The 20,767-nt window shown below is 40.0% G+C and overlaps 1 protein-coding gene across 2 annotated transcripts in view; it reads right to left on the bottom strand.

Annotated features, from left to right (window-relative positions):
* Window positions 1-20,362, bottom strand: part of lcorl (ligand dependent nuclear receptor corepressor like) — a 59,852-nt gene extending 39,490 nt beyond the window's left edge. The window contains exon 1 of one of the 2 annotated variants that reach the window (XM_002940932.5): window positions 20,008-20,357. In XM_002940932.5, coding sequence (XP_002940978.2) covers window positions 20,008-20,104 — 97 coding nt within the window. In that variant the 5' untranslated portion in view covers window positions 20,105-20,357. Of the gene's footprint in view, window positions 1-20,007 lie in introns of both variants that reach the window. The other variant, XM_012955714.3, reaches the window with a different exon arrangement.
* Between the last annotated feature and the right edge of the window lie 405 nt (window positions 20,363-20,767).

Raw genomic sequence — 20,767 nt, forward strand, 5'->3', positions numbered from 1 at the left:
TCAGCAGGTTTACTGCAAAACATTTATTGTGGGTAGTGGTAACCACAATAAATGGTTTGCAGTAAACCTGCTGAAGCTTTTTTCCTATTTTTTGGATTTCTACAATTGTATTTGGTTGCAGCACAGAGCAACAACTAGGAACTAAAGCTTTTTTTCGCAAGTATTTTATACAAAGTTCACCAATTATTTTTTATTTTTGTCCATTTTTTCTTATTGATTGAGGAGCTTTGCCTATTTTTCCTAAAATGAATTATCTTAGATATCTCATCTGTGCGCACAATTTATTTACCACAAACAGATAATATATTATCATTTTGCTAGAATAATGCCATTTCAATAAATGTAAGACTTAAAGAGCAAGCGGGGTGCTTATATTCCTCTCTTATTGCTCGGAACCTGAGGATGCCAAGAACTCTCCTTTTGTTCACACAGAAATTGGCCATGCGTTTGGGCATTTTTTCTCCTAACACTTTAGTGAACCGCAATTTCTTTAGACTCCCAACTTAAATACATAAGTACTAAAATTAAGCTCTAGCGAACAGCAGGTAAAGCTACAATTCAATCTACGGCCCTCATAACAAAAGCCTGTTTTTCTCTTATATGAATTTGATTATATGTAAGGCTCTGCTAAACCTGAAAGCAACTGACCACTTATCACTTTTGTTTCCATAGGAACCAATGAATAATGTATATGACACAAATATTGTTTCCATGGTACCGAGAAATTTCTTAATACCTACATGTTTAAAGTAAATGAAAACATTGGCTTTTGTGTCAACTTATGTAAAAGAGAGCAGACAGAAAAAAATATAATGGAAAGAGACTCTCATGTATGTGCTTATATCTATGCAGGATGTTTCCATTGTAAGATTCGGTTTGATTGAAAACTTCTTACTGAAACCATTTAAAAGGTATATGTATTTAATACAAATTGTTCAATAATGTATACATTTATATTTGAAGACAACAAATTAAAAAAATGTAATTTCCTTACAAATCAGAGAGTGTTTGCCCCAGGCCACAAAGCCAGGTTACTGTCCCAGACCAGTCATGGTAAGTAATAAATTTCGCAACAGGTTGTAGCGCAGGGGACAGTTACAGGTTATATGTATCATGTACATCTATCGACATTTTAGCTACATGTGTACCAGGACCTAACCAGGGTGCCACAGCCATGTGACCTGTGTTCTTATAACTTCAGTCACACTTTACTGCTGTGCTGCAAGTTGGAGTGATACCACCCCCCAACCCCGCCCCCCCCCCCCCCAGCAGCCGATCAGCCAACAATGGGAAGGGAGCAAGATAGCAGCTCCCAGTAGGTATCAGAATAGCACTCAATAGTAAGAAATCCAAGTCCGGCTTGGGACTCCTCCAGTTACATAGGAGTAGGAGAAACAATAGGTTACCTGAAAGCAGTTCTAATGTGTAGCGCTGGCTCCTTCTGAAAGCTCAGACTCAGGCACAATGCACTGAGATGGTGCCTACACACCAATATTACAGCTACCAAAATACATTTGTTGGTTCAAGAATACATAAATAATTCATTCTATCATTTAAAATGTTAAAACAGTGTAATTTGGAAATAAAAAGTAAACCATAAAATCATGACAGAATCCCTTTAAGTTGCAACATTTTTGCAATGCAATGTTTGTCTTAGATTTGAAGTTAAAAAAAAAAAAGGGGGGGGGGGGTGTAATTTTTGGATCACTACTGTACTTCTGTGTAAAGTGCCTGTAACCTTGAAAACCATCTGAGAGTGAATAGCTGAAGCCTTATAAAAACAAATATTTGCCTAACTATCCCTATCTTTTAAAAGAGATACCTAAAGTTAAACTGCTTTTTGGATATTATAAAATTGCCTTTACAGGGGTGTTATAATTTTGCCATAAAAGTTCTTCATGATTCTTTAAAATAATCTATCTGATCCCTCATGTTCCTCTGTCAGGGGGCTGCCATATTTGTGCAGCGGAAAAATAATAAACATAGGTTACTTTTAAAATACAGTAATATTTTGAAAAGTATTTTTTTTGTGTCAGTATCACTTTTAAGTGTTTTTAGATATCTGCCTTTGCAGCTTTTCTTTACTAGTTCTGAAATATCTCAGTAAATATTGCCCTTTTACATCTCTTCCCTTGAGCCGCCATTTAATGATGGGCTGTGTGCTCCCTCAGAGATCAGCTGACAGGAAATAATGCAGCTCCAATTGTAAAGGTGGCCATACACGGGCAGATTTCACCAGCAGATTTGTGTCCTTCAGTCCAATTCGGCAGCTTATCTGCCCGTGTATGGGCACCCATGACAGGTATGGGTCCTAGGTCCGATGGCCTATATACCTGCCATTTTAGTTAGATCATTTGGCCCTAAGGCGATTTATTATGCAACAAAACCGAGACAAATGTAAAAGTAAGCCCTCTAAAGCCAGTCAAGATCATGTAGAAGTTATTAGCAGAGGTTTCTTTGCTTCATGGTTTTAGAGGTTTTTTGAAAAATGTGTGTTTTGCCTTTTTTTCCCCATTCATGTTTTTTTTAATTCGGATCTTTTAATAAATGTCTGGCAATTGTGGGAATGAGTATAGTTGTGGTTTCAAAAAAAGTCTAAAACCATGAAAATCTGAATAATAATTATTGGGAAAAAATGTTTGCATAAATGAAACAAAATGCAGTTCTAAGCAACTTTCTAATTAAATTAAATCTTTAAGCACCAGTCAATTTTGCAATTTTTTTTCATTTTCACATAGTTCCCACCATTTTAACCCTTTGTGTGCTCTCTTTAGGCTATTTCTTCTGGGGGAAACAAATAGTTTACCTAGGAAACCAGTAGAATACTTTTTTCAGGACACCATATATATATATTTTTTTAAATCAGTCACTACATCCCTAACAACAATATATATTACCATAAATATCGAAAAATTAAAAATCACATTTTTATATTTTTTTTTTTAAATACAGGAATCCATGTAGAAAGCCAGTTTTATTATATATGCTAAAATACAACCCCATGCTAGTCCTAACTTGTATAGATCAAAGCACCCCAGCAGTACACTACCAGATTTGCAAAGCACTGCGGCACAAATCAGCATACTTCAGATTCCAAGAACAAAAATGCCAATAGCATAAGTAACATGAAAAATATACTTTGTACTAAAATCAAACTGATAAATATGCCCTTCCATGCCAACTGAATTTTTTTTAAGAAATCTCTAAAAATCACCTTAAAGCTTGCACTTTACTGCATTTTATCTCCGATATCATTAGGTACAAAGATCATAAATATGAATGTCAGAGTTATTCAGAATGGTTGGTGCAAAATATGGAAATTATTGATCAAAGTATGTGGCATATAAAGACCCTAAAATAAAACAGCACATACAAATTTTCATGGCTGACACTTAGGGGCAGATTTATCAAAACATGAGTTCGAATCCCGAAAGGGAAAAATTCGGATTGGAAACGAAAATTTCTGAAGATTGCAAATATCACGAAAATGCTTACAAAAAAATCGTATTAGTCATGATAATATTGTATTGGCGATCCGAAAGTCACAAAATTTTCATACCGAAGGATTGTAAACAGCGGCAAAACCGATCCGATTTTTTCGCACTAACAATATGAAAAAGTCACGCAAGCGTTGCAAAAAGTCGCAAAAGCGCCTGAAAAAGTCATGCAAGTGTCGAAAAAGTTGTGCAAGGTACAAAAAAGTCGCGGAAAATATAATTGGACCGATCGAACAAATGCTCAGAGCGTTCGTGGATAAGTAAATGTGCCCCATAATCTGTTGCAAACTTAATACACACTTGCCTATGCTCTGCATGTCATGCGAGACACTAAAAGTACGATTAACCCATAAAAATACATAGTTTTAGAAAGTACCCATTCTGACTAAATAAAAACAGGCAAATATGTCTAACTAAAGTTTTACTAAATGAATGCTCAGAGGAGCATGCATTATATGCACCGCTAAGATAAACACCCAAAATACATACAACCAGGGATCTTCTGAACAGTTTGATTTGAACTTTCACAGACAAAAAACAAATAGCTCCCAATATTTAAAAAAAATGGAAAGAGGGACAAAAAGAAATACCGAGTGGAGAGAGGTGGAAATTTTTGATCATGGCAATTTTTGCAACCATGCCCCTTAAATACCACTCCCATTTAACAAAATTTGTCTGGTCATTTAAAGTTTGAACACATTTCTGCAGGTTTTGGAGACTTGTTTTATGCATTATTATACTTTTGCTGAAAAAAGTGACATTACCCTTTATGTCTTAATTCCCCCCAGAGACCTGTTTATCTTATTAGTTACAATTGTATCTCAAGTGCAGGTGTTGAGTATTCTGGACTCTGCCAAAAGCTACTTGTCTAATTAAGTTTGAGAAACTTTGTGCCTTATTTGGAATCTGTGCAGGAGATGAAATAAAAATGAGGGACTTTGCATTATGCATCCAGGACTGAGCTGTTAAAATCATGACTATCCTGCGAAAATCGGGACAGTTGGGAGGTATGAAAACAGACAGCAATAAAATCACTTATATACAATAAAACTATTTCAATGCTATTTATATTATTACAGTGAGACTGGTGATCAAAATCACACTTTCACTAATCCTATTGTCCCATTTTACGATTCATAACTGAAAAAGCAATACATTTGCAGGTATGGGATCTTTTATCCGGAAATTACAGAAAGTCCATCTCCTATAGACTCCATTATAAGCAAATACTTCACATTTTTAAAAATGATTCTCTTTCTCTCTGTAATAATAAAACTGTACCTTGTACTTGATCCCAACTAAGATATAATTACCCCTTATTGGAAGCAAAACAATCCTATTGGGTTTATTCAATATTTAAATGATTTCTGGCAGACTTAGGGGCACATTTACTAATCCACGAACGTCCGAAAAGCGCCCGAATGCATTTTTTTAGTAATGATCGGTATTTTGCGTTTTTTTTCGTAAATTGTCGTGACTTTTTCGTAGCAGTTACGACTTTTTCGTAAATTGTTGCGACTTTTTCGTAGCGTTATGACTTGCGCAAATTGTCGCAACTTTTTTGTAGCCGTCATGCCGAGTACGAAAGTTTCGAATTCATTCAAGCTTCAGTATCGTGACTTTCCTTGGGCCAGGTTGGAGCTGCAGAGTGCCATTGAGCCCTATGGGAGACTTTCCTTGGGCCAGGTTGGAGCTGCAGAGTGCCATTGAGCCCTATGGGAGATTCTCCTTGGGCCAGGTTGGAGCTGCAGAGTGCCATTGAGCCCTATGGGAGACTTTCCTTGGGCCAGGTTGGAGCTGCAGAGTGCCATTGAGCCCTATGGGAGACTTTCCTTGGGCCAGGTTGGAGCTGCAGAGTGCCATTGAGTCCTATGGGAGGCTTTCCTTGGGCCAGGTTGGAGCTGCAGAGTGCCATTGAGCCCTATGGGAGGCTTTCCTTGGGCCAGGTTGGAGCTGCAGAGTGCCATTGAGCCCTATGGGAGACTTTCCTTGGGCCAGGTTGGAGCTGCAGAGTGCCATTGAGCCCTATGGGAGACTGTCCTTGGGCCAGGTTGGAGCTGCAGAGTGCCATTGGGCCCTATGGGAGACTTTCCTTGGGCAGGGTTGGAGCTGCAGAGTGCCATTGAGCCCTATGGGAGACTGTCCTTGGGCCAGGTTGGAGCTGCAGAGTGCCATTGAGTCCTATGGGAGGCTTCCAAAATCATGCAAAGTCTGAAAGGTTTGTCCGCCGTTTCCGAGCGATCAATACGAAAAAGTCGCGACAATATACGAGCAAATTGTAACGGCTACGAAAAAGTTGTGACAATTCGCGCAAGTCGTAACGGCTACGAAAAAGTCGTGACAATTCGCGCAAGTCGTAACGGCTACGAAAAAGTCGTAATGGCGACGAAAAAAATCGCAAAAAATACGAAAAAGTCGCAAAACGTTCGTTTCCAATCCGAATTTTTCCCATTCCGATTCGTGGATTAGTAAATGTGCCCCTTAAGGTATGGAGATCCAAATTATTGGAAGATTCCTTATCCAGAAAACCCCAGGTCCCATACCTGTACAAGGAATGCAATAAATAACAATTTAGTAAAATTATGGAGTTATGTAATATAAGGCACTAAAGAGCAGTAACCCATAGCAACCAGTCAGCAGGTAGAATTTACCAGTTACCAGTTTAAAAGCAAGCATCTTATTGGTTGTTATGGTTACTGCTCCTGGGCAAACTTAGTGCCTTACATTAACCCCATCATTTCACTAAATTGTATTTTATTAAATATAGGGGTTAGTCTTTAAAAAATGAAAAGTGCAGTGTGCGTAGCACACTAAAACTAGTTTGCACACAGGGCAAAAAGAAAACACATGAAACACGTGTGTGTATACATACATACTTAGGGGCGCCCGAATGCAGTTTTATCGTAATGATCGGTATTTTGCGATTTTTTCGTAAATTGTCGCGACTTTTTCTTAGCCGTTACGACTTTTTCGTAAATTGTCGCGACTTTTTTGTAGCGTTACGACTTGCGCGAATTGTCGCGACTTTTTCATAGCCTTTGCGCCGAATACAAAAGTTTCGGATTCATTCAAGCTTCAGTATCGTGACTTTTCTTGGGCCAGGTTGGAGCTGCAGAGTGCCATTGAGCCCTATGGGAGACTTTCCTTGGGCCAGGTTGGAGCTGCAGAGTGCCATTGAGCCCTATGGGAGGCTTTCCTTGGGCCAGGTTGGAGCTGCAGAGTGCCATTGAGCCCTATGGGAGACTTTCCTTGGGCCAGGTTGGAGCTGCAGAGTGCCATTGAGCCCTATGGGAGGCTTTCCTTGGGCCAGGTTGGAGCTGCAGAGTGCCATTGAGCCCTATGGGAGACTTTCCTTGGGCCGGGTTGGAGCTGCAGAGTACCATTGAGCCCTATGGGAGACTTTTCTTGGGCCAGGTTGGAGCTGCAGAGTGCCATTGAGTCCTATGGGAGGCTTCCAAAATCATGCAGTCTGAAAGTTTTGCCCGCCGCTCAATACAAAAAAGTCACAACAATATACGAGCAAATCGTAACGGCTACGAAAAAGTCGCGACAATTTACGAAAACGTCGTAACGGCGACAGAAAAATCGCAAATAATACGAAAAAGTCGCAAAATGTTTGTTTCCAATCCAAATTTTTCCCATTCGGATTCGGATTCGTGGATTAGTAAATCAGCCCCTTAGCGTTTCATAAGGTTTCATTTGCAGACTCCAATGACTGCAAAAACAAATGTGAATGATAGCCGTGAAAAAAGCCCACTGACTTCAATGCATTTTGCGAATTTTCACAGTTTCGCTCATTACTAATACTGTATATACAATAAAAGTCTGGGTCCATCACCAACTGTATATTCTTTAAATAAAAACAAACATATACATTTTATTCAGATGACAGTAATTCAAATAATGCATTTGTTTAATAAACAGCACAAATCGACATTTTACAAGTGTTATGCTAACTTTTCTACATACTGCCGCTATTGGCAAATTAAGCATTTTGGCAACACGGAAAAAGTCAAATTATTACCAGATCCCCAGGTTAAATGCTGTTCAATTGGGAAGGGATATTACCACCCCCCCCCCATATCACTACAATGATGAAGATTTTAGCAACATTTAGAATCTCATTTTTACTTTATCAAAATTAGAGGTTTTTTTTTTATTTATTTATTTTTTTACAGATTAATCAAAATTTAAAGAAATGTTAAAAAAATCTTTAACATCAAAAGACTCTCTGGGATGCTTAAAATCTGCAATATTTCAGAATGCTTTATGATTCTGGATGATTTGCAACTGCAATGGTGTAGCAAGATCAGTGATACAATGTACTTGAATGTAGCTGCCAAACAGAAACAGCAACATTGTAAGCAGGATTTGAAAGGTCTACTACTAATAACACTACTACTACAATAAAGGTAAAACCAACACTACTACAACACTATTTAAAAGCCAACTAAACCCCAGTTTTGGTCTGAGTTTATATTAATGCTTTCAATTTTCCTGTACAGAAGCTTTGGGACATAAACTGTCTTACGGATGTCCCTGTTTATTTTGCATGTTCTCTACTTGCAGTTCACATTAATCCTTAACCCCTGTGGCAGCAGCCTTTACGTAGGGTAGAGCAGATTTCAGTGGTTATAGTTGTCCAGTAAACAAGAATAAATGAATGAACCTGTAGCATATGCCACTACATGGCAGGGGTGTCTAGGGTTGTCTATTTGAGATGTTATGCTAATAGGGCATTTTACCCGCCACTGTGTACATTAAGGGAACTGATATAGTTAGAAACACCCTGCTCAAAAGGAAGAGAAATGCTTGGACTAAGGCAGACGTGCTTTGGTGTTCCCAAATGGTGCTTGCTGGTCATAACTGTTGATGGAAGAGCTTTTCCATTTGTTTTCAATGGGAAGAGGTAGCAAGTTGTCCCTGTGAGCACCACAAAAGGTATAAAAAGGAATAAAACACGAGGTGTACTGAACAAAAACATGTACAGCAGTCTTATTCAATTCGATGCATCGGGTAACAATGTTAATAAGAAAACGCATTGTGAGTCAAATCAGGTATTATGAAAGAATACCTTAATTAGATGCATGACTTTTTCCCCCAAGCAAGATATGATATAGAGAGAATTCTATTTATGAGAGATTCTATGTATACATTTAACTCTTTTTGGCCCAAATCACATTTCTGGCTGCAGCCAGGCAAGAGACAGTTACATCTGTGACTCTCACTCTCTCAGCTGGGCTCTTGTCACGGTGATTGGAGGAAGGGATGGGGTTGTTGCACTACAATTTGAATGCTGTGCCTGAAGAAATAAGGTACCATGTAGAGATGGGACTTAATAAAGTACATGTTCACCAGTAGAAAAATACCTGCTATTGGTCTACATTTTCTCTCAGGAAGTAAAGCTAGCATGCAAGTCCCTTTCTGGCTGAGCGTACCTTCTCTTTAGGCAAGGTATTACCTAGGAAAGCTATGTTTATGGTACCAGTCCTCGCTGGATCCATGTACCTCTGTTGCTAAGCTGTCCTTACAGCCATCAGGTATATAATGAATACCTCTAAATAAAACCTTTAGCTCCCTGCACCCCAACTACACTAGAGGGCAGGTTCCCTTAGGGCACAATCTCTTTAATGGCATCTTCTGCTCTCAGGCTCCCCAACGCATCCATCTTGGGTATCAGGTGGAATGCAAATTGCAAGAGTCATATCTTCCCTCCCACTATATTAACTATGCACAGGAACTTGTCATACCTTCGGACGAGTACAAGACACTTCCTTCCTTAAAGGAGACATTTCATATAAAAATTAAGAATGTACCAGTGAATTATACTCCTCTAAATATAAAAGGATTGTGCCTTAAAAAAGTTGCGTTTCAGACTGATTTATTGAGAAATTCCCCCAAAACCCCACTAGCCCCGCCCATCTCTTCCAGTTCCTGTTGGCTGAATTCTCTGGATGTGCAGGGGGGCCAGCGGCTCTCAGTACAGGCACTGTAGGATAGGAACCAATCAGCAGCTAGGCTGACCTGATAGGGAACTTAAACCTGCCTTTGCTTTTGTGAGTGCAGGGCCATGATTGGCTCTCCCCCTCCTGCTGTGCTTCTGGCAGGGACCGTTAGGACACGCACACCCTTAATTTATAACAGAGACCTAAGAGGATCTAAAGGGAGCTCCAATAAAGGGGCCACTTTTGCAGACAGCATTCAATTTTAGCCCAAATTAAAATCAGCACCATATATTAAGGTTAAGGTTATAGGTAGCAAAAGTGCCAGGACCTCCCTGAATTTAACCCTATAGGCCCTTACACAAAATGTATAGCAGTTGAAAATAATCACTTTGACAGATGTGTCACATTAATGTTGTTATGCTGGGGGAAATGTTTTCCATGAGCTGCAACAGAACAGTACTGGCACTGACAAGTGATATTTAAAATGGGAGAACGTGTGGGTGGAACATTCCTTATAAATGGCCACCCATAATATTAATCAGCCTACAGTGTTCAGAAACAGACTTTATTAGCCTTTTCAAGAATAATTTTTAATGGAAAAAAAAAAACATCCCCAGCCTGCATAGTGGTGCTCACATACATTTTAGATTAAAGTGGGAATAATAATGAACCTTAGCCCTCACCTACATCATTTCTAGATCCAAAAGGTCAAACACTTCTCACAATAAAGCTCCAGTTGAAGGGTAACCTTAAATAGTTTGTAGTAATCAGTCATTTAATAAATGTAACGTCCACTTGACCATCATATCAAGCCACCTTTCTTATCTAATAAAGTAAATGCTTCCAAGATCCCAAATAATTAACCCTTCCATAAGTAAGGGCCATAGGCAGTAAAATCTCCATGAAGCTTGCCTATCTAGCAGCTTGATGAGAGATGAGTTACAAAGTGGCAGGGGGTCAACTGACTCACCAAAATACACTTGTACCTACAGCAATTATTATATCAATTCTAGCCTTTTTCAGAATGAGGTGGTAGACTGGGGGAGCACTGTACTAGCCATTTGTAGTAGAGGTTTATGTGGCAAAAAGCCCTATAAATTGTTATAAAGTAACAAAGTTGGTAAATCTGCCCCTTAGCAATTTAGGTCTGAAATGAAAGCTGTTGATCTAAAGCCTGTCTAGCAGTATAAAACTGTTTAAGTCTGCTTAGATCTCAGAAACCACTAAAAACAAAACATAAATATGTTTTGCAAAAGAGAAGCCCCCTGAAAAAAATTACATCAATTAATTTTTTTCAGTTTAGATCTCCTTTAATGATGAAAATCCCATAATGCACAAGCTTTTCCACTAGAAATAATACTATTAACATCGCTTGACCAGGTCTGCATTTCTGTCAGGTGCTGCCCTAGGCCCCGATGCTCAGCCCACCCCCTACTCTCACTGATACAGCATACGCAGGACAGCCAGTCGCACAAAAGAGGGGTACCGATCCTTTCTTGAAATTGTCCTAGCTGCTACAACAGCTTCTGAAGCTTTCACCACAACCCCCCTTTATTCTGTATAGCCCTGGTTAAAAAAATAATTAAAATACAAAAGTTTGCCAAAAGGATTTACCTTTTATGTTCAACTGAAATCAATTAGAAACTGAAATGGGAGTCTGAGTGAACAACATATGAAATACAGTTTGTATGTAATTAGAAGCAGAGCGAAGGCCTCAAGGCTCAGTCGCCAAAGAAAGCATTTTTATCAGTAATAGAGAAGGAAAACTAGTATTTGAATACAAGTTATTCATTTCCCTTTTTTATTTGTATTTAACGTATCTGTATAAACCCTTCCTGCTTGGTATTTGGCTATACAACTGTACAATGTATATATTAAAAAAAAAGAAGTGATTCTTCTACACTCACTTAGATCAATATATTCAATGACATTAGGAAAATGCATATTTTTTGTCCAAATGTTTTCCGATATTGTGCATTCCCCTTTGAACAAAACAGGGACTATTTATCCATATACTATAAGTCTGGACAGTCCGACATACAGTTTTATCTGATTATGTATTCTAGCATTGTTTATGTACATTGTTAACAAATTCAGGCAATTTATGGGGAAAGCACAGGCTTTTGTAATCCATTCTCTAGTGTAAAAACCTGCACCCTGGGTACAAACTTGTGCATGGTAAATAAGTGCAAAAATAAGTGCAAAAAAAAAAACTCAGCACTTGTAAATAACCCCTCAAATGTTTTAGCACAATCCAGCACATCCTTCCTGTCTTCAGTGTTGTTGGCAGATTCTGCTACATCTGGACATAAACACACTCTTGAAGATTTACACCCATGAGAAGTGAAGCGCATTTTTCATTGGCAGACAAGAACCGTAATGTCACTGTGCGTCCTATCATTTAATTGAATGCAATTCACCCGAGAGTGGCAACAGCTAAATTTCATCCAGAAAACATGCATTTATTCAGATGTTTCTTAACTTGGTAAAAAATCTGGTGGAAAATACCCCTTGGGGTATGGCACACCAGATTCATCACTGTGGTGCTCATACAGAAAATCACGGCAGTGATAGTCATAGTCAGTCTCTTATCAATCACTTACCATTCTACAGGATAAATGCACTCTGCCTGTGGCAGACCCCCCAATGACAGCAAGTAAGGAGTTTTTGAGTGTTGCAATTAAAAAGTGTTTACTTGTGCTTCAAAACAATTTATAATGTAGTGTAGTGTGGTTTTGGGAACAAAACGGAACGGAGCACCGGTTTAACCTGCACGCGCTACAGGCACTAAATTTTAAGTCAGAGAATGAGACAAATTATTATTATTACACATTCAAATACTCACATCTAGGCCTATACCAGTTACCATGACAACACATTTATATTTTGGCTCCAGTTCTGAGTGGTGGTGTTTATATAGTCGGATGTCCACATGACATGTAACCTTGACAAAGGTACACTTTGGCACACTTTTTCCCCAAAATGGAGGTTCTGTGAGCACACCCATATCTGCTGGAATTTACCCTATTTATAATTTATGACTTTTTATTACTTATCCATTACATCCAGGAGGTGCTGTACTATAGGGTGGAGGATGTTCAAAAGCAAACTGCAAAGTAGATTGTCCAAGTTAGGCTACACTTACATCAATGAGTTTTGTTTTAGTAAGGCTGAAAATCAACCAAGAGCCAAGTTAGCTCTTCCACACTCTGAGACCAGACGAGAAAAGTCCAACTCTTATCAGAGAGGGAATAAACTGTTCAGCTTCTCATACCTTGCTTTTCCTTGTTAACGTGACTAGTAAGAGTAACTACTGCTGTACATGATATTCTTGACGACAGGCTAAAGATCTTAAAGGGCACCTATCATTCCCCGTTCGCTCATTATGTGCACGCACATAGGAGCAGTGGATGCGATTCACCCGCCTATGCTAGTTGTGGCACTTGCTTGTTATGCGCATTCATGTGTTATGTTAGGGAAGCAATTTCAGGGTGATACGTGCCCTTTAAGGTGACCATACAAGGGCATATTTAAAGGGGTGGTTCACCTTCACGCTAACTTTTAGTATGTTATAGAATTCCAAGCAACTTTTCAATTGGTCTTCATTATTTATTTGTTATAGTTTCTGAATTATTTGCCTTCTTCTTCCAAGTCTTTGCAGTTTTTAAATGGGGGTCACTGACCCCGGCAGCCAAAAAACTTGCTCGGTGAGTCTGCAGTTTATTGTTATTGTTGCTTTGTGTAACTTTCTTTTCTATTCAGGCCCTCTCCTATTCATATACCAGCCTCTCATCCAAACCACTCCCTGGTTGCTAAGGTAACTTGGACCCTAGCAACCAAATAGCTGCCGAACTGAAAATGAAATAATTAAATAACTACAAATAATAATAAATAAAGACCAATTGCAGATTGTCTCAGAATATTACTCTCAACATCATATGTCTATGAAGATTTTCATTCATCCAGGTCATGGTATATCTAGTATAAATAAATTTAAAGCAACTGGACTTGTTACCAAACAAGTCCAGTTGCTTTAAATTTATTTATACTAGATATCTCAACATCATACTAACAACCCCTTTGAGCTGGCGATTCAAGAACTTCAGACCAATTTGGCAGCTTATCTGCCCATGTATAAGGACCCGACGGGCCTCCTGGATGGATATCTGGCCGACAACTTTCCAGGTGTAGATTGGGCAGGTTTGATTTGTCCTTCAGATGGGGGACCGCATTTATGCGCCCCTCGCTCCAACAGCTTCTTTAACTGTTGTTGTAATTTGATTGTTTTGCGACCTCACCAAGACAACTGGATCTTAATGTGTATGGCCACCTTTATTCTCCAATTATTCACAAAGCTATGAGAACCTGTAATGCCATTTCCCATGCTGTACTGCAGAAACAAGCAGTTCATTATTTGACTAAGCTGCATGCACTTTAAACACATCCCAGAGGCAGATTTACCTAGGTTCAATGTACCAGCCCAGCCTGCTTGGGTAAACTGCAACCAACTAAAAAGTGTATGGATGTAAAAAAAAGTCCTAAGATGTACATCTGCCTTGAGGATATGATACCTTCAGGGTTTCTAAATTGTGTTATAGCTATACATTATGGAACAGACTTGCATGTAAGGAACCGCATACAAGGGCTGAAATTTGTGCCAGAGGTACCAACACATGCTAATTTGCACCAGCATTTGTGGTTTATGGCATTTAGCTGCTGTGACTTTTGCATATTAAAAGTCCCCACGACAAAACATTGCATAGCAGAGTGCCCCATGGGCTTAAGCCATACGCTGCTCTCAATCTAATTACACATTTTTAAGCAAAATGAAATGCAGGAAACAAAAAAAAAAAAAAAAAATCAACATTCTAATGAGACACTGGAGAAAAAGTCACCGGTTTAATGTTTTTTCTCATTCAAAAACAAACTGAGCTCCTCCTTTAATGAATGGATTTCAGGTCAGTTTAGACTAGACAATTGTAACTTCATTGCTGCATTTTCTTTTCTACATGACTATACAACTGATTTTGGATGCTCTACAGAGAACGAACAGTTAACTCTGCTGTCGCTCTCAACCAAAGAAGAGTTCTCTGAGAACAAATACTTGAAATTATAGCTTACAAGTGAAAAGTGACTTAAATGGTAGAACAAAGTTTTTACATCTCTACCAGTTATAGGAGAACTAAACCCCTACATGTTATTTTAACTGTTCATGCCCCTAAACAGTACCCACCTCCCTCCCCAATGCACCAGAAGCACTCCCGAAGACAACCCAACCCCCCCCCCCCCCCCAATCAGATCTCTAAAGGCTGAGCTGGGCAGGGAAACTGGAGAACAGGTTGCTCGTTCGGTTCACTGGCCAGGAGCTTGAGTAGTAGTGGCCAGTTGTATCCCAGCATCCAGTGATCCTGGTTGATAATCAGATTCAGAAACAGAAGTAACACCAACAAATGCCAACCCCATGGCACAGCTCTGCTCTGGAAATCCAGTACTGGGGAGAAGGATAGTCTTGTGTGATTCAGGAGGGAGCAGGGGTGACTTTACAAGGACCCCATTAGTTGAAGTTGCACAGGGTGGGGGGGGGGGCTAGTAATCTTTTAAGAAATAGTAAATTAAGACTAATGTCAAACTAGCAGCTATGCAAAAGTATTCAGATGCATTTTTGACAAGATGCAGCCAAAACAGCTCCTCTAAAATTACATGTGCTAAGTTGGAACACTTACAGCTGAGTTCCAAACAGTCTCTGGAATTCATGTCAGCAAATGAACTATTCCTCGGTAGCATGCAGGCTGGGACTGGCAATCTGTGAGTTCTGGCAAATGCCAGAGGGGCTGCTGTAAGATGCCATAGTCATCTACAAATAGTCACTATTTATTGTGCTGGTGGGGGCTGAATGGGCCTCTGTGTATTTGAAATGGGCCTATTTTGTATCCCAGTCTGGCTCTGGGAGCATGGGTTCTTTATGGGAAAGTCACCGCACAAGACCAACATCACTGTTAGCAATACCAAGTGTTCCCAGAATGGTATAAAGGTTGCAGCAGGGTTTGGTTGCCAGGAGAATATAATTTTCCTAAACACATAATTCCAGCAGCAAAATTTAGGAGAGGAGCTTGTGGTTCCATTAAAAGCAAACCTTAACACAACAGTCTACAATGACATTTTTGACAACTTAGTGCTTCTTACTTTGACACAACAGTTTGGGGAAAGGATTTACTGATTTAGCACTAAAGGTTGACTGGCACCGCACAGAAGACTGACCTTAACCCAAGACATCCCATCTGATGAAATGGAATCACAACTAAAGGCAAGGCCTGATAGCCTAGCATCAGTGCCAAATGTCATTGATGTTTTTGGGCCTTGAAAAATGAAATCCCACCAACATAGTTTTAACATCTACTAGAAATTCTCACCAGAAAATAAAAGGTTGTTATAGGCAGGGCTGTGGAGTCGGTAGATAAATTCTCCAACTCCTCAGTTTCTGATACTTCCGACTCCTCTGTTTTTAATATGCTAATGTATTTTATACATTCATTGAAGGAAAGGAAGGAGACATACATGTAATTTAACCACAGAACTACTGGCTAGGAAGCCAACACTCTACTGTATTGCCCAATTAAAGCAAAAGAAACACAATGAAAACAACAAGGCTTTGTTTATATTTATTTTTTTTAAACAAGTAGCTCGATAGTAATAGCTGGCATAAAAATCAGGAACAGCAACTTTACCAGTTCAAAACAAACCACATTCTTTTTAAATTTTAAATTAAAACTACCAAAGAATGTGGTTTGTTTTGAACTGGTAAAGTTGCTGTTCCTGATTTTTATGCCAGCTATTACTATCCAGCCACTTGTTTGAAAAAAAAATTAATTAGTTATCAGTGAGAGTTAGGCTAGGTTCACAGTGGGCATTATGTTCCCTGTAACAGAGGAACATGACGCAGTGGAGCTGCCGCACCTTAACTGTGCGTTACGTCCCATTTAGTGAAGCATACAGTCAATGAAAAGCATGCTTCATGGTCACTCAACGTGTTCGTTTATGCACTGCGTGCATTGGGCTTTATTCTTATAGCAGAGAAGTAATTAATTATGACTGTTTGTGAATTGAGACATTTAAACTTGCTTTATTTATTTTTTTTATTCCCATTTAAATTTAGTAGGAGTCGGTTCATTTTTTGCCGACTCCGACTCCAGGTACCCAAAATTGCCTCCGACTCCGACTCCACAGCCCTGGTTATAGGAGCAAATTTCATGTTCATTCCCTGGGCTTAGTAATTAGATGCTGGAAGGGCAAGAGTCCTGACACTTTTGACCATATGGTGCTGATTAAAAAGAACAAGGCTGTAATCTATAAGGTGAATTTAGAATAATTATAGCTGTATTTTAGAATGATACCCAGTTAAATTGTAATCACAAAAACATATTTCCACTTTCAGCAACTACATGGCATATTACCTAGCAGACATTGCTGGTATAAATAAATATTTTACCAGCATTAAAGAAAAAATAGCTTAAAGTTTTTGTTTAAAAAAATGAATATGTGTTACTTATAGCATAACAACAAGCATGTATTTACAACTAAACAGTTAAGACTCTGCAAATAACACAAGCAACAATCTTGATGTGTACAGTGTTAAAAGAAGGTACAATCTCTTGTTATTGTTTGTAAAATCCAATGGAAGTCTAAGCCAAAAATACTATTTTGGTCTGCTAAAAGATGATTAGTGTATTTACAAGGTCAGCAAAGGGCTCAGTATTTAAGGAATACTTAAATCAACCATTTACAGTTAACCAGTAAGTCAGTGGTAATACTTCCCACTACATGCTTGACTGATTTAGGACTGTTCTACTGTATCTGCAAAAAAAAAAATTAATTTAAGAAATATTACCGTGATGCATATAATTCTCGCCAGTGTGGGGTTTTAAGCTTGTATTCAACATGCAATTATAATAAAAATTTTAGGTGACAAGGTAATTGTTGTCATAAGAATGGGTTCCGATATTTATGTAAAACCAAAACCAAGGCTGTAGTTTTTTAAAGCAATAATGCAATTTAAATAGCTAACCAAAAGTCAGTAAGACAACAGTTTGCAATGGTTCTCCAGCCCTTTTATGTTTTGGACAGAGGCAACACAGATTGGGACTGCTGCTCTCTGCGCAGCAACCATGTTATCCATAGGTGATGGAAGCCTGTGGGGATATAACAGCAGGACCTAACACAAAAGTACACTTTGGTAGTTTGGCAGTGAAAGCGTTAAGGAAATTAGACTGCCAGATATATTATCTCCACTGCTAGAGGTGCAATTAGGAGATGGAGCCCTTGTGCGCAAATCTTCTTATGGCTGCCAATAACACACTCGGCCTGCTGCACATTTAGGTCTGACAGGAGGGGTGTGTCCTCGGAACCCTTCATGCAGATTTCACCATTTACTCCATCAGCATCAGAGTAGGATGTGGTGGGCTTAAAGGCGATTAAAAACCCTTACGCTTTTATCCCATTCTGTGTGGAAATGCTGCTTCTTAACTGGATATTAACATGCAAACCCCTTCTTTCATTGAACACATTTTATTGTATCAATTACAGGGGTAAAAAGAAAAAATGTATGGACATTTCTAAATATCCTTTTCTTCTTAGAGACCTTCTCCCTTTCCCACAGAGTGATCTGTTGTTATAAGTAAAGCACTCCTGAGAGCCCTGTTTATTTCCTTAACTTAGTTACAGTACATTTGCTAAGCAAGGTCCCCGTTGCTGGCATTGCCAGAAGGAGCAGCTAAGATCTGCAACAAAGAACAATGGCAATAAAGAAAGAAAAAAAAAAAGCAATGTTGCCATATCACAGGTAAAGCCAATTTAAATAGTACCCGAATATGGTTTATAAAGGGTAAGCAAGCTGAAGTAAAAGCGTGAGCATATTGTACCCCTGCTATTACGTTCAAACACACAATGGTAAAAGCATTAAAATGAAAACCATAATAACCCTGCTATTACCCTAATGAACAAATCCAGGTATGAGAGATACATACTGCTGAAAGGTTTAAGCTATGCAGTTGCTTGGGGACAATATCACATAGATACAAGCATACATCTTACACTCATATCTGAGCATATACCTGCATAAAGTCCATGCATCCGTTATTAAAAACAACAATGTATGAGATTCCCACCCTGTGCCCAGCTGTTGAGCTACAACTCCCACCATCCCCTGCCAGCCTCTGGCTGTAACAGAACACTGGGAATTGTAGCTTGTCAACAGCTGATTGGCCACAACCTGTCCTATACAGTAAACACATTTATCATTATCATACAAAGTTTTCCCTATGCTTAGTAATCCTGTAATACAGATAGCCCTTTGCAATCATAGGGGCTCATTTACCAACATGAAGCACAAGCAAAATTGTTTTGCCTGACACCATAACAGGTGCCCGTTATTCTAAACTGCCGAGCTCATACTTTGTCCTAAACAGTTCTGAGCCTGCACCTTGTTCCCAAGGCAAAGGGTGAAATCTAGGAGTGCAGGCCGGTCATCCAATGAAATGCAACGCTCTCACTTAGACACCCTGTGCCTCATTCACGGGACTTGCAATTACAGCTACAACAATAAATATCCACCATAATGATCCGAGCAGCTTCACGTCAGTTTCTAACTAGTTGTCACGGCAAAGTGACAAAAGGAAGAGCCCAACAGCTGGACACGTCTCAAAGTCTTTCTATATTATGCATTTTCCTTCCAGTACAAATACAACATGTAACTTTGTAGCAGAAGCAGGAACCTGTATAATCTAGGCAACAAGTGTGTGAATCCGACAGCTCAGTTTCTGTACTTACTGTATCCTTATTATCAGTTACTGCCCAGCTCCTGATGAACCACAGAAGCAATAAGCAAACCTGCAGCCACCAGATGCTGATGCCATAGAGCTGCCAGGATGCTGGGAGTTGCAGTCCATCAGCATGTGAAGGGCTGTAGGATTTCCTACCTCAGAACTGACTCCTTTGCCCCAGTGACAAGAGGAAGGTAGGTGGCTACTGTAGGTGGCTACTGTTGGTGGCTACTGTTGGTGGCTACTGTTGGGACACCAGCTGGAGGAGTTAGGCAGAGATTCTCTATACAGCCCTCCATTGCAGCTGCCTCTGCTTACAAACACTATGTCGGTGTGTGCACTAAACACACGTTAAAGTAGACGCTTCCCTGGCACTTGGGTGTTAGTTGCCCTTTAATAGCAGAAGCCGGCCGGCACCTCTCAGCCTGCCCCGCTGCCCCTACCCACGTGACCCTGCCCAGCTGCTCCAACTACCCCCCCCCCCCCTCTCTCTCTCCCAATAGTGAGAAGCTTTCGCTTCATGCTGGGAGTTGCGGCTGTTTAATAGCAGCTGGGGAGCTGCGGGACGGTACGGAGAGGCTTCCTCCTTGTGGTTCCACCGGCTCTTATTGTTTGTTTTCTTCCCTCCTCTAATTACCATCCCGTCCTCCTCCTCTCCTCCTGTCACAGAGACCCCCCTCCCTCAGGGCACTGACACCCATCAAACACTCCCGAAGCTCTTCGCTACCGAACACCGACATGTACACTAACCTACACAGTGGATGAGCCGGTGCCGCCAAGAGTCGAGCTCCCTCCGGAATCCCTTCCTCTCCGCCGTGCACCGCGGGCTCCGGCACTGGGCAGCCATTCCGTCGGTTCCCCTTTTTCCATCTGCCTCTGACGTCACCGCCCGTCAAACCTACAACTCACTCACACGGAGGCGGGAAGTGCTAGTACGATGATTGCCAGGCTGACTGGCCAATCAACAGCGGGATGAAGGGAGGCGCTTCCCGCCGTGACGGGCGATCTCTTTGAAGGAACAGTTGAGAAGGACGGGCTATCTTATTGTGACTGACAAGCTTTTCAGCTTGCATTTGAGGAATGGGCGGGGTCTAAGAAGGGGGACGGTACTAGCTGTCAAGCGCTGAATGGGCGGATCCAGTTTGTCAGTTTCTTAATTCCTGTCATTATACCGAACTTCTTGTTTTTATTTTGGTGGCAATAAAATGTAGTTGGACTGTGCAAGTGGTACGAAATTGGGAAACTCGCTTAAATAACAACAAAGAAATCTTATTCTGATCGCGAAGGAAAGTGTTTGAGTGGCAGAGCAGAGCCTCCGTGTCCGCAGTGTGGGAGCGATCCAGTCCTGGTTTTGCCAGGCAATTTGCTGCACTTTACTAATTATTATAAAGTAGAATATGGTTTTTTATAATCCCAGGAGTGGATCAGTAGCTCAGTGACCGTGGAAAGGTGCTGCTTACTTTTTGGTCGACACTTTTTTTTACTACTAGAGATTGGGACAAACGTTATC

The sequence above is a fragment of the Xenopus tropicalis genome, chromosome 1 (assembly GCF_000004195.4).
Source record: "Xenopus tropicalis strain Nigerian chromosome 1, UCB_Xtro_10.0, whole genome shotgun sequence".
Classification (NCBI taxonomy): domain Eukaryota; kingdom Metazoa; phylum Chordata; class Amphibia; order Anura; family Pipidae; genus Xenopus; species Xenopus tropicalis.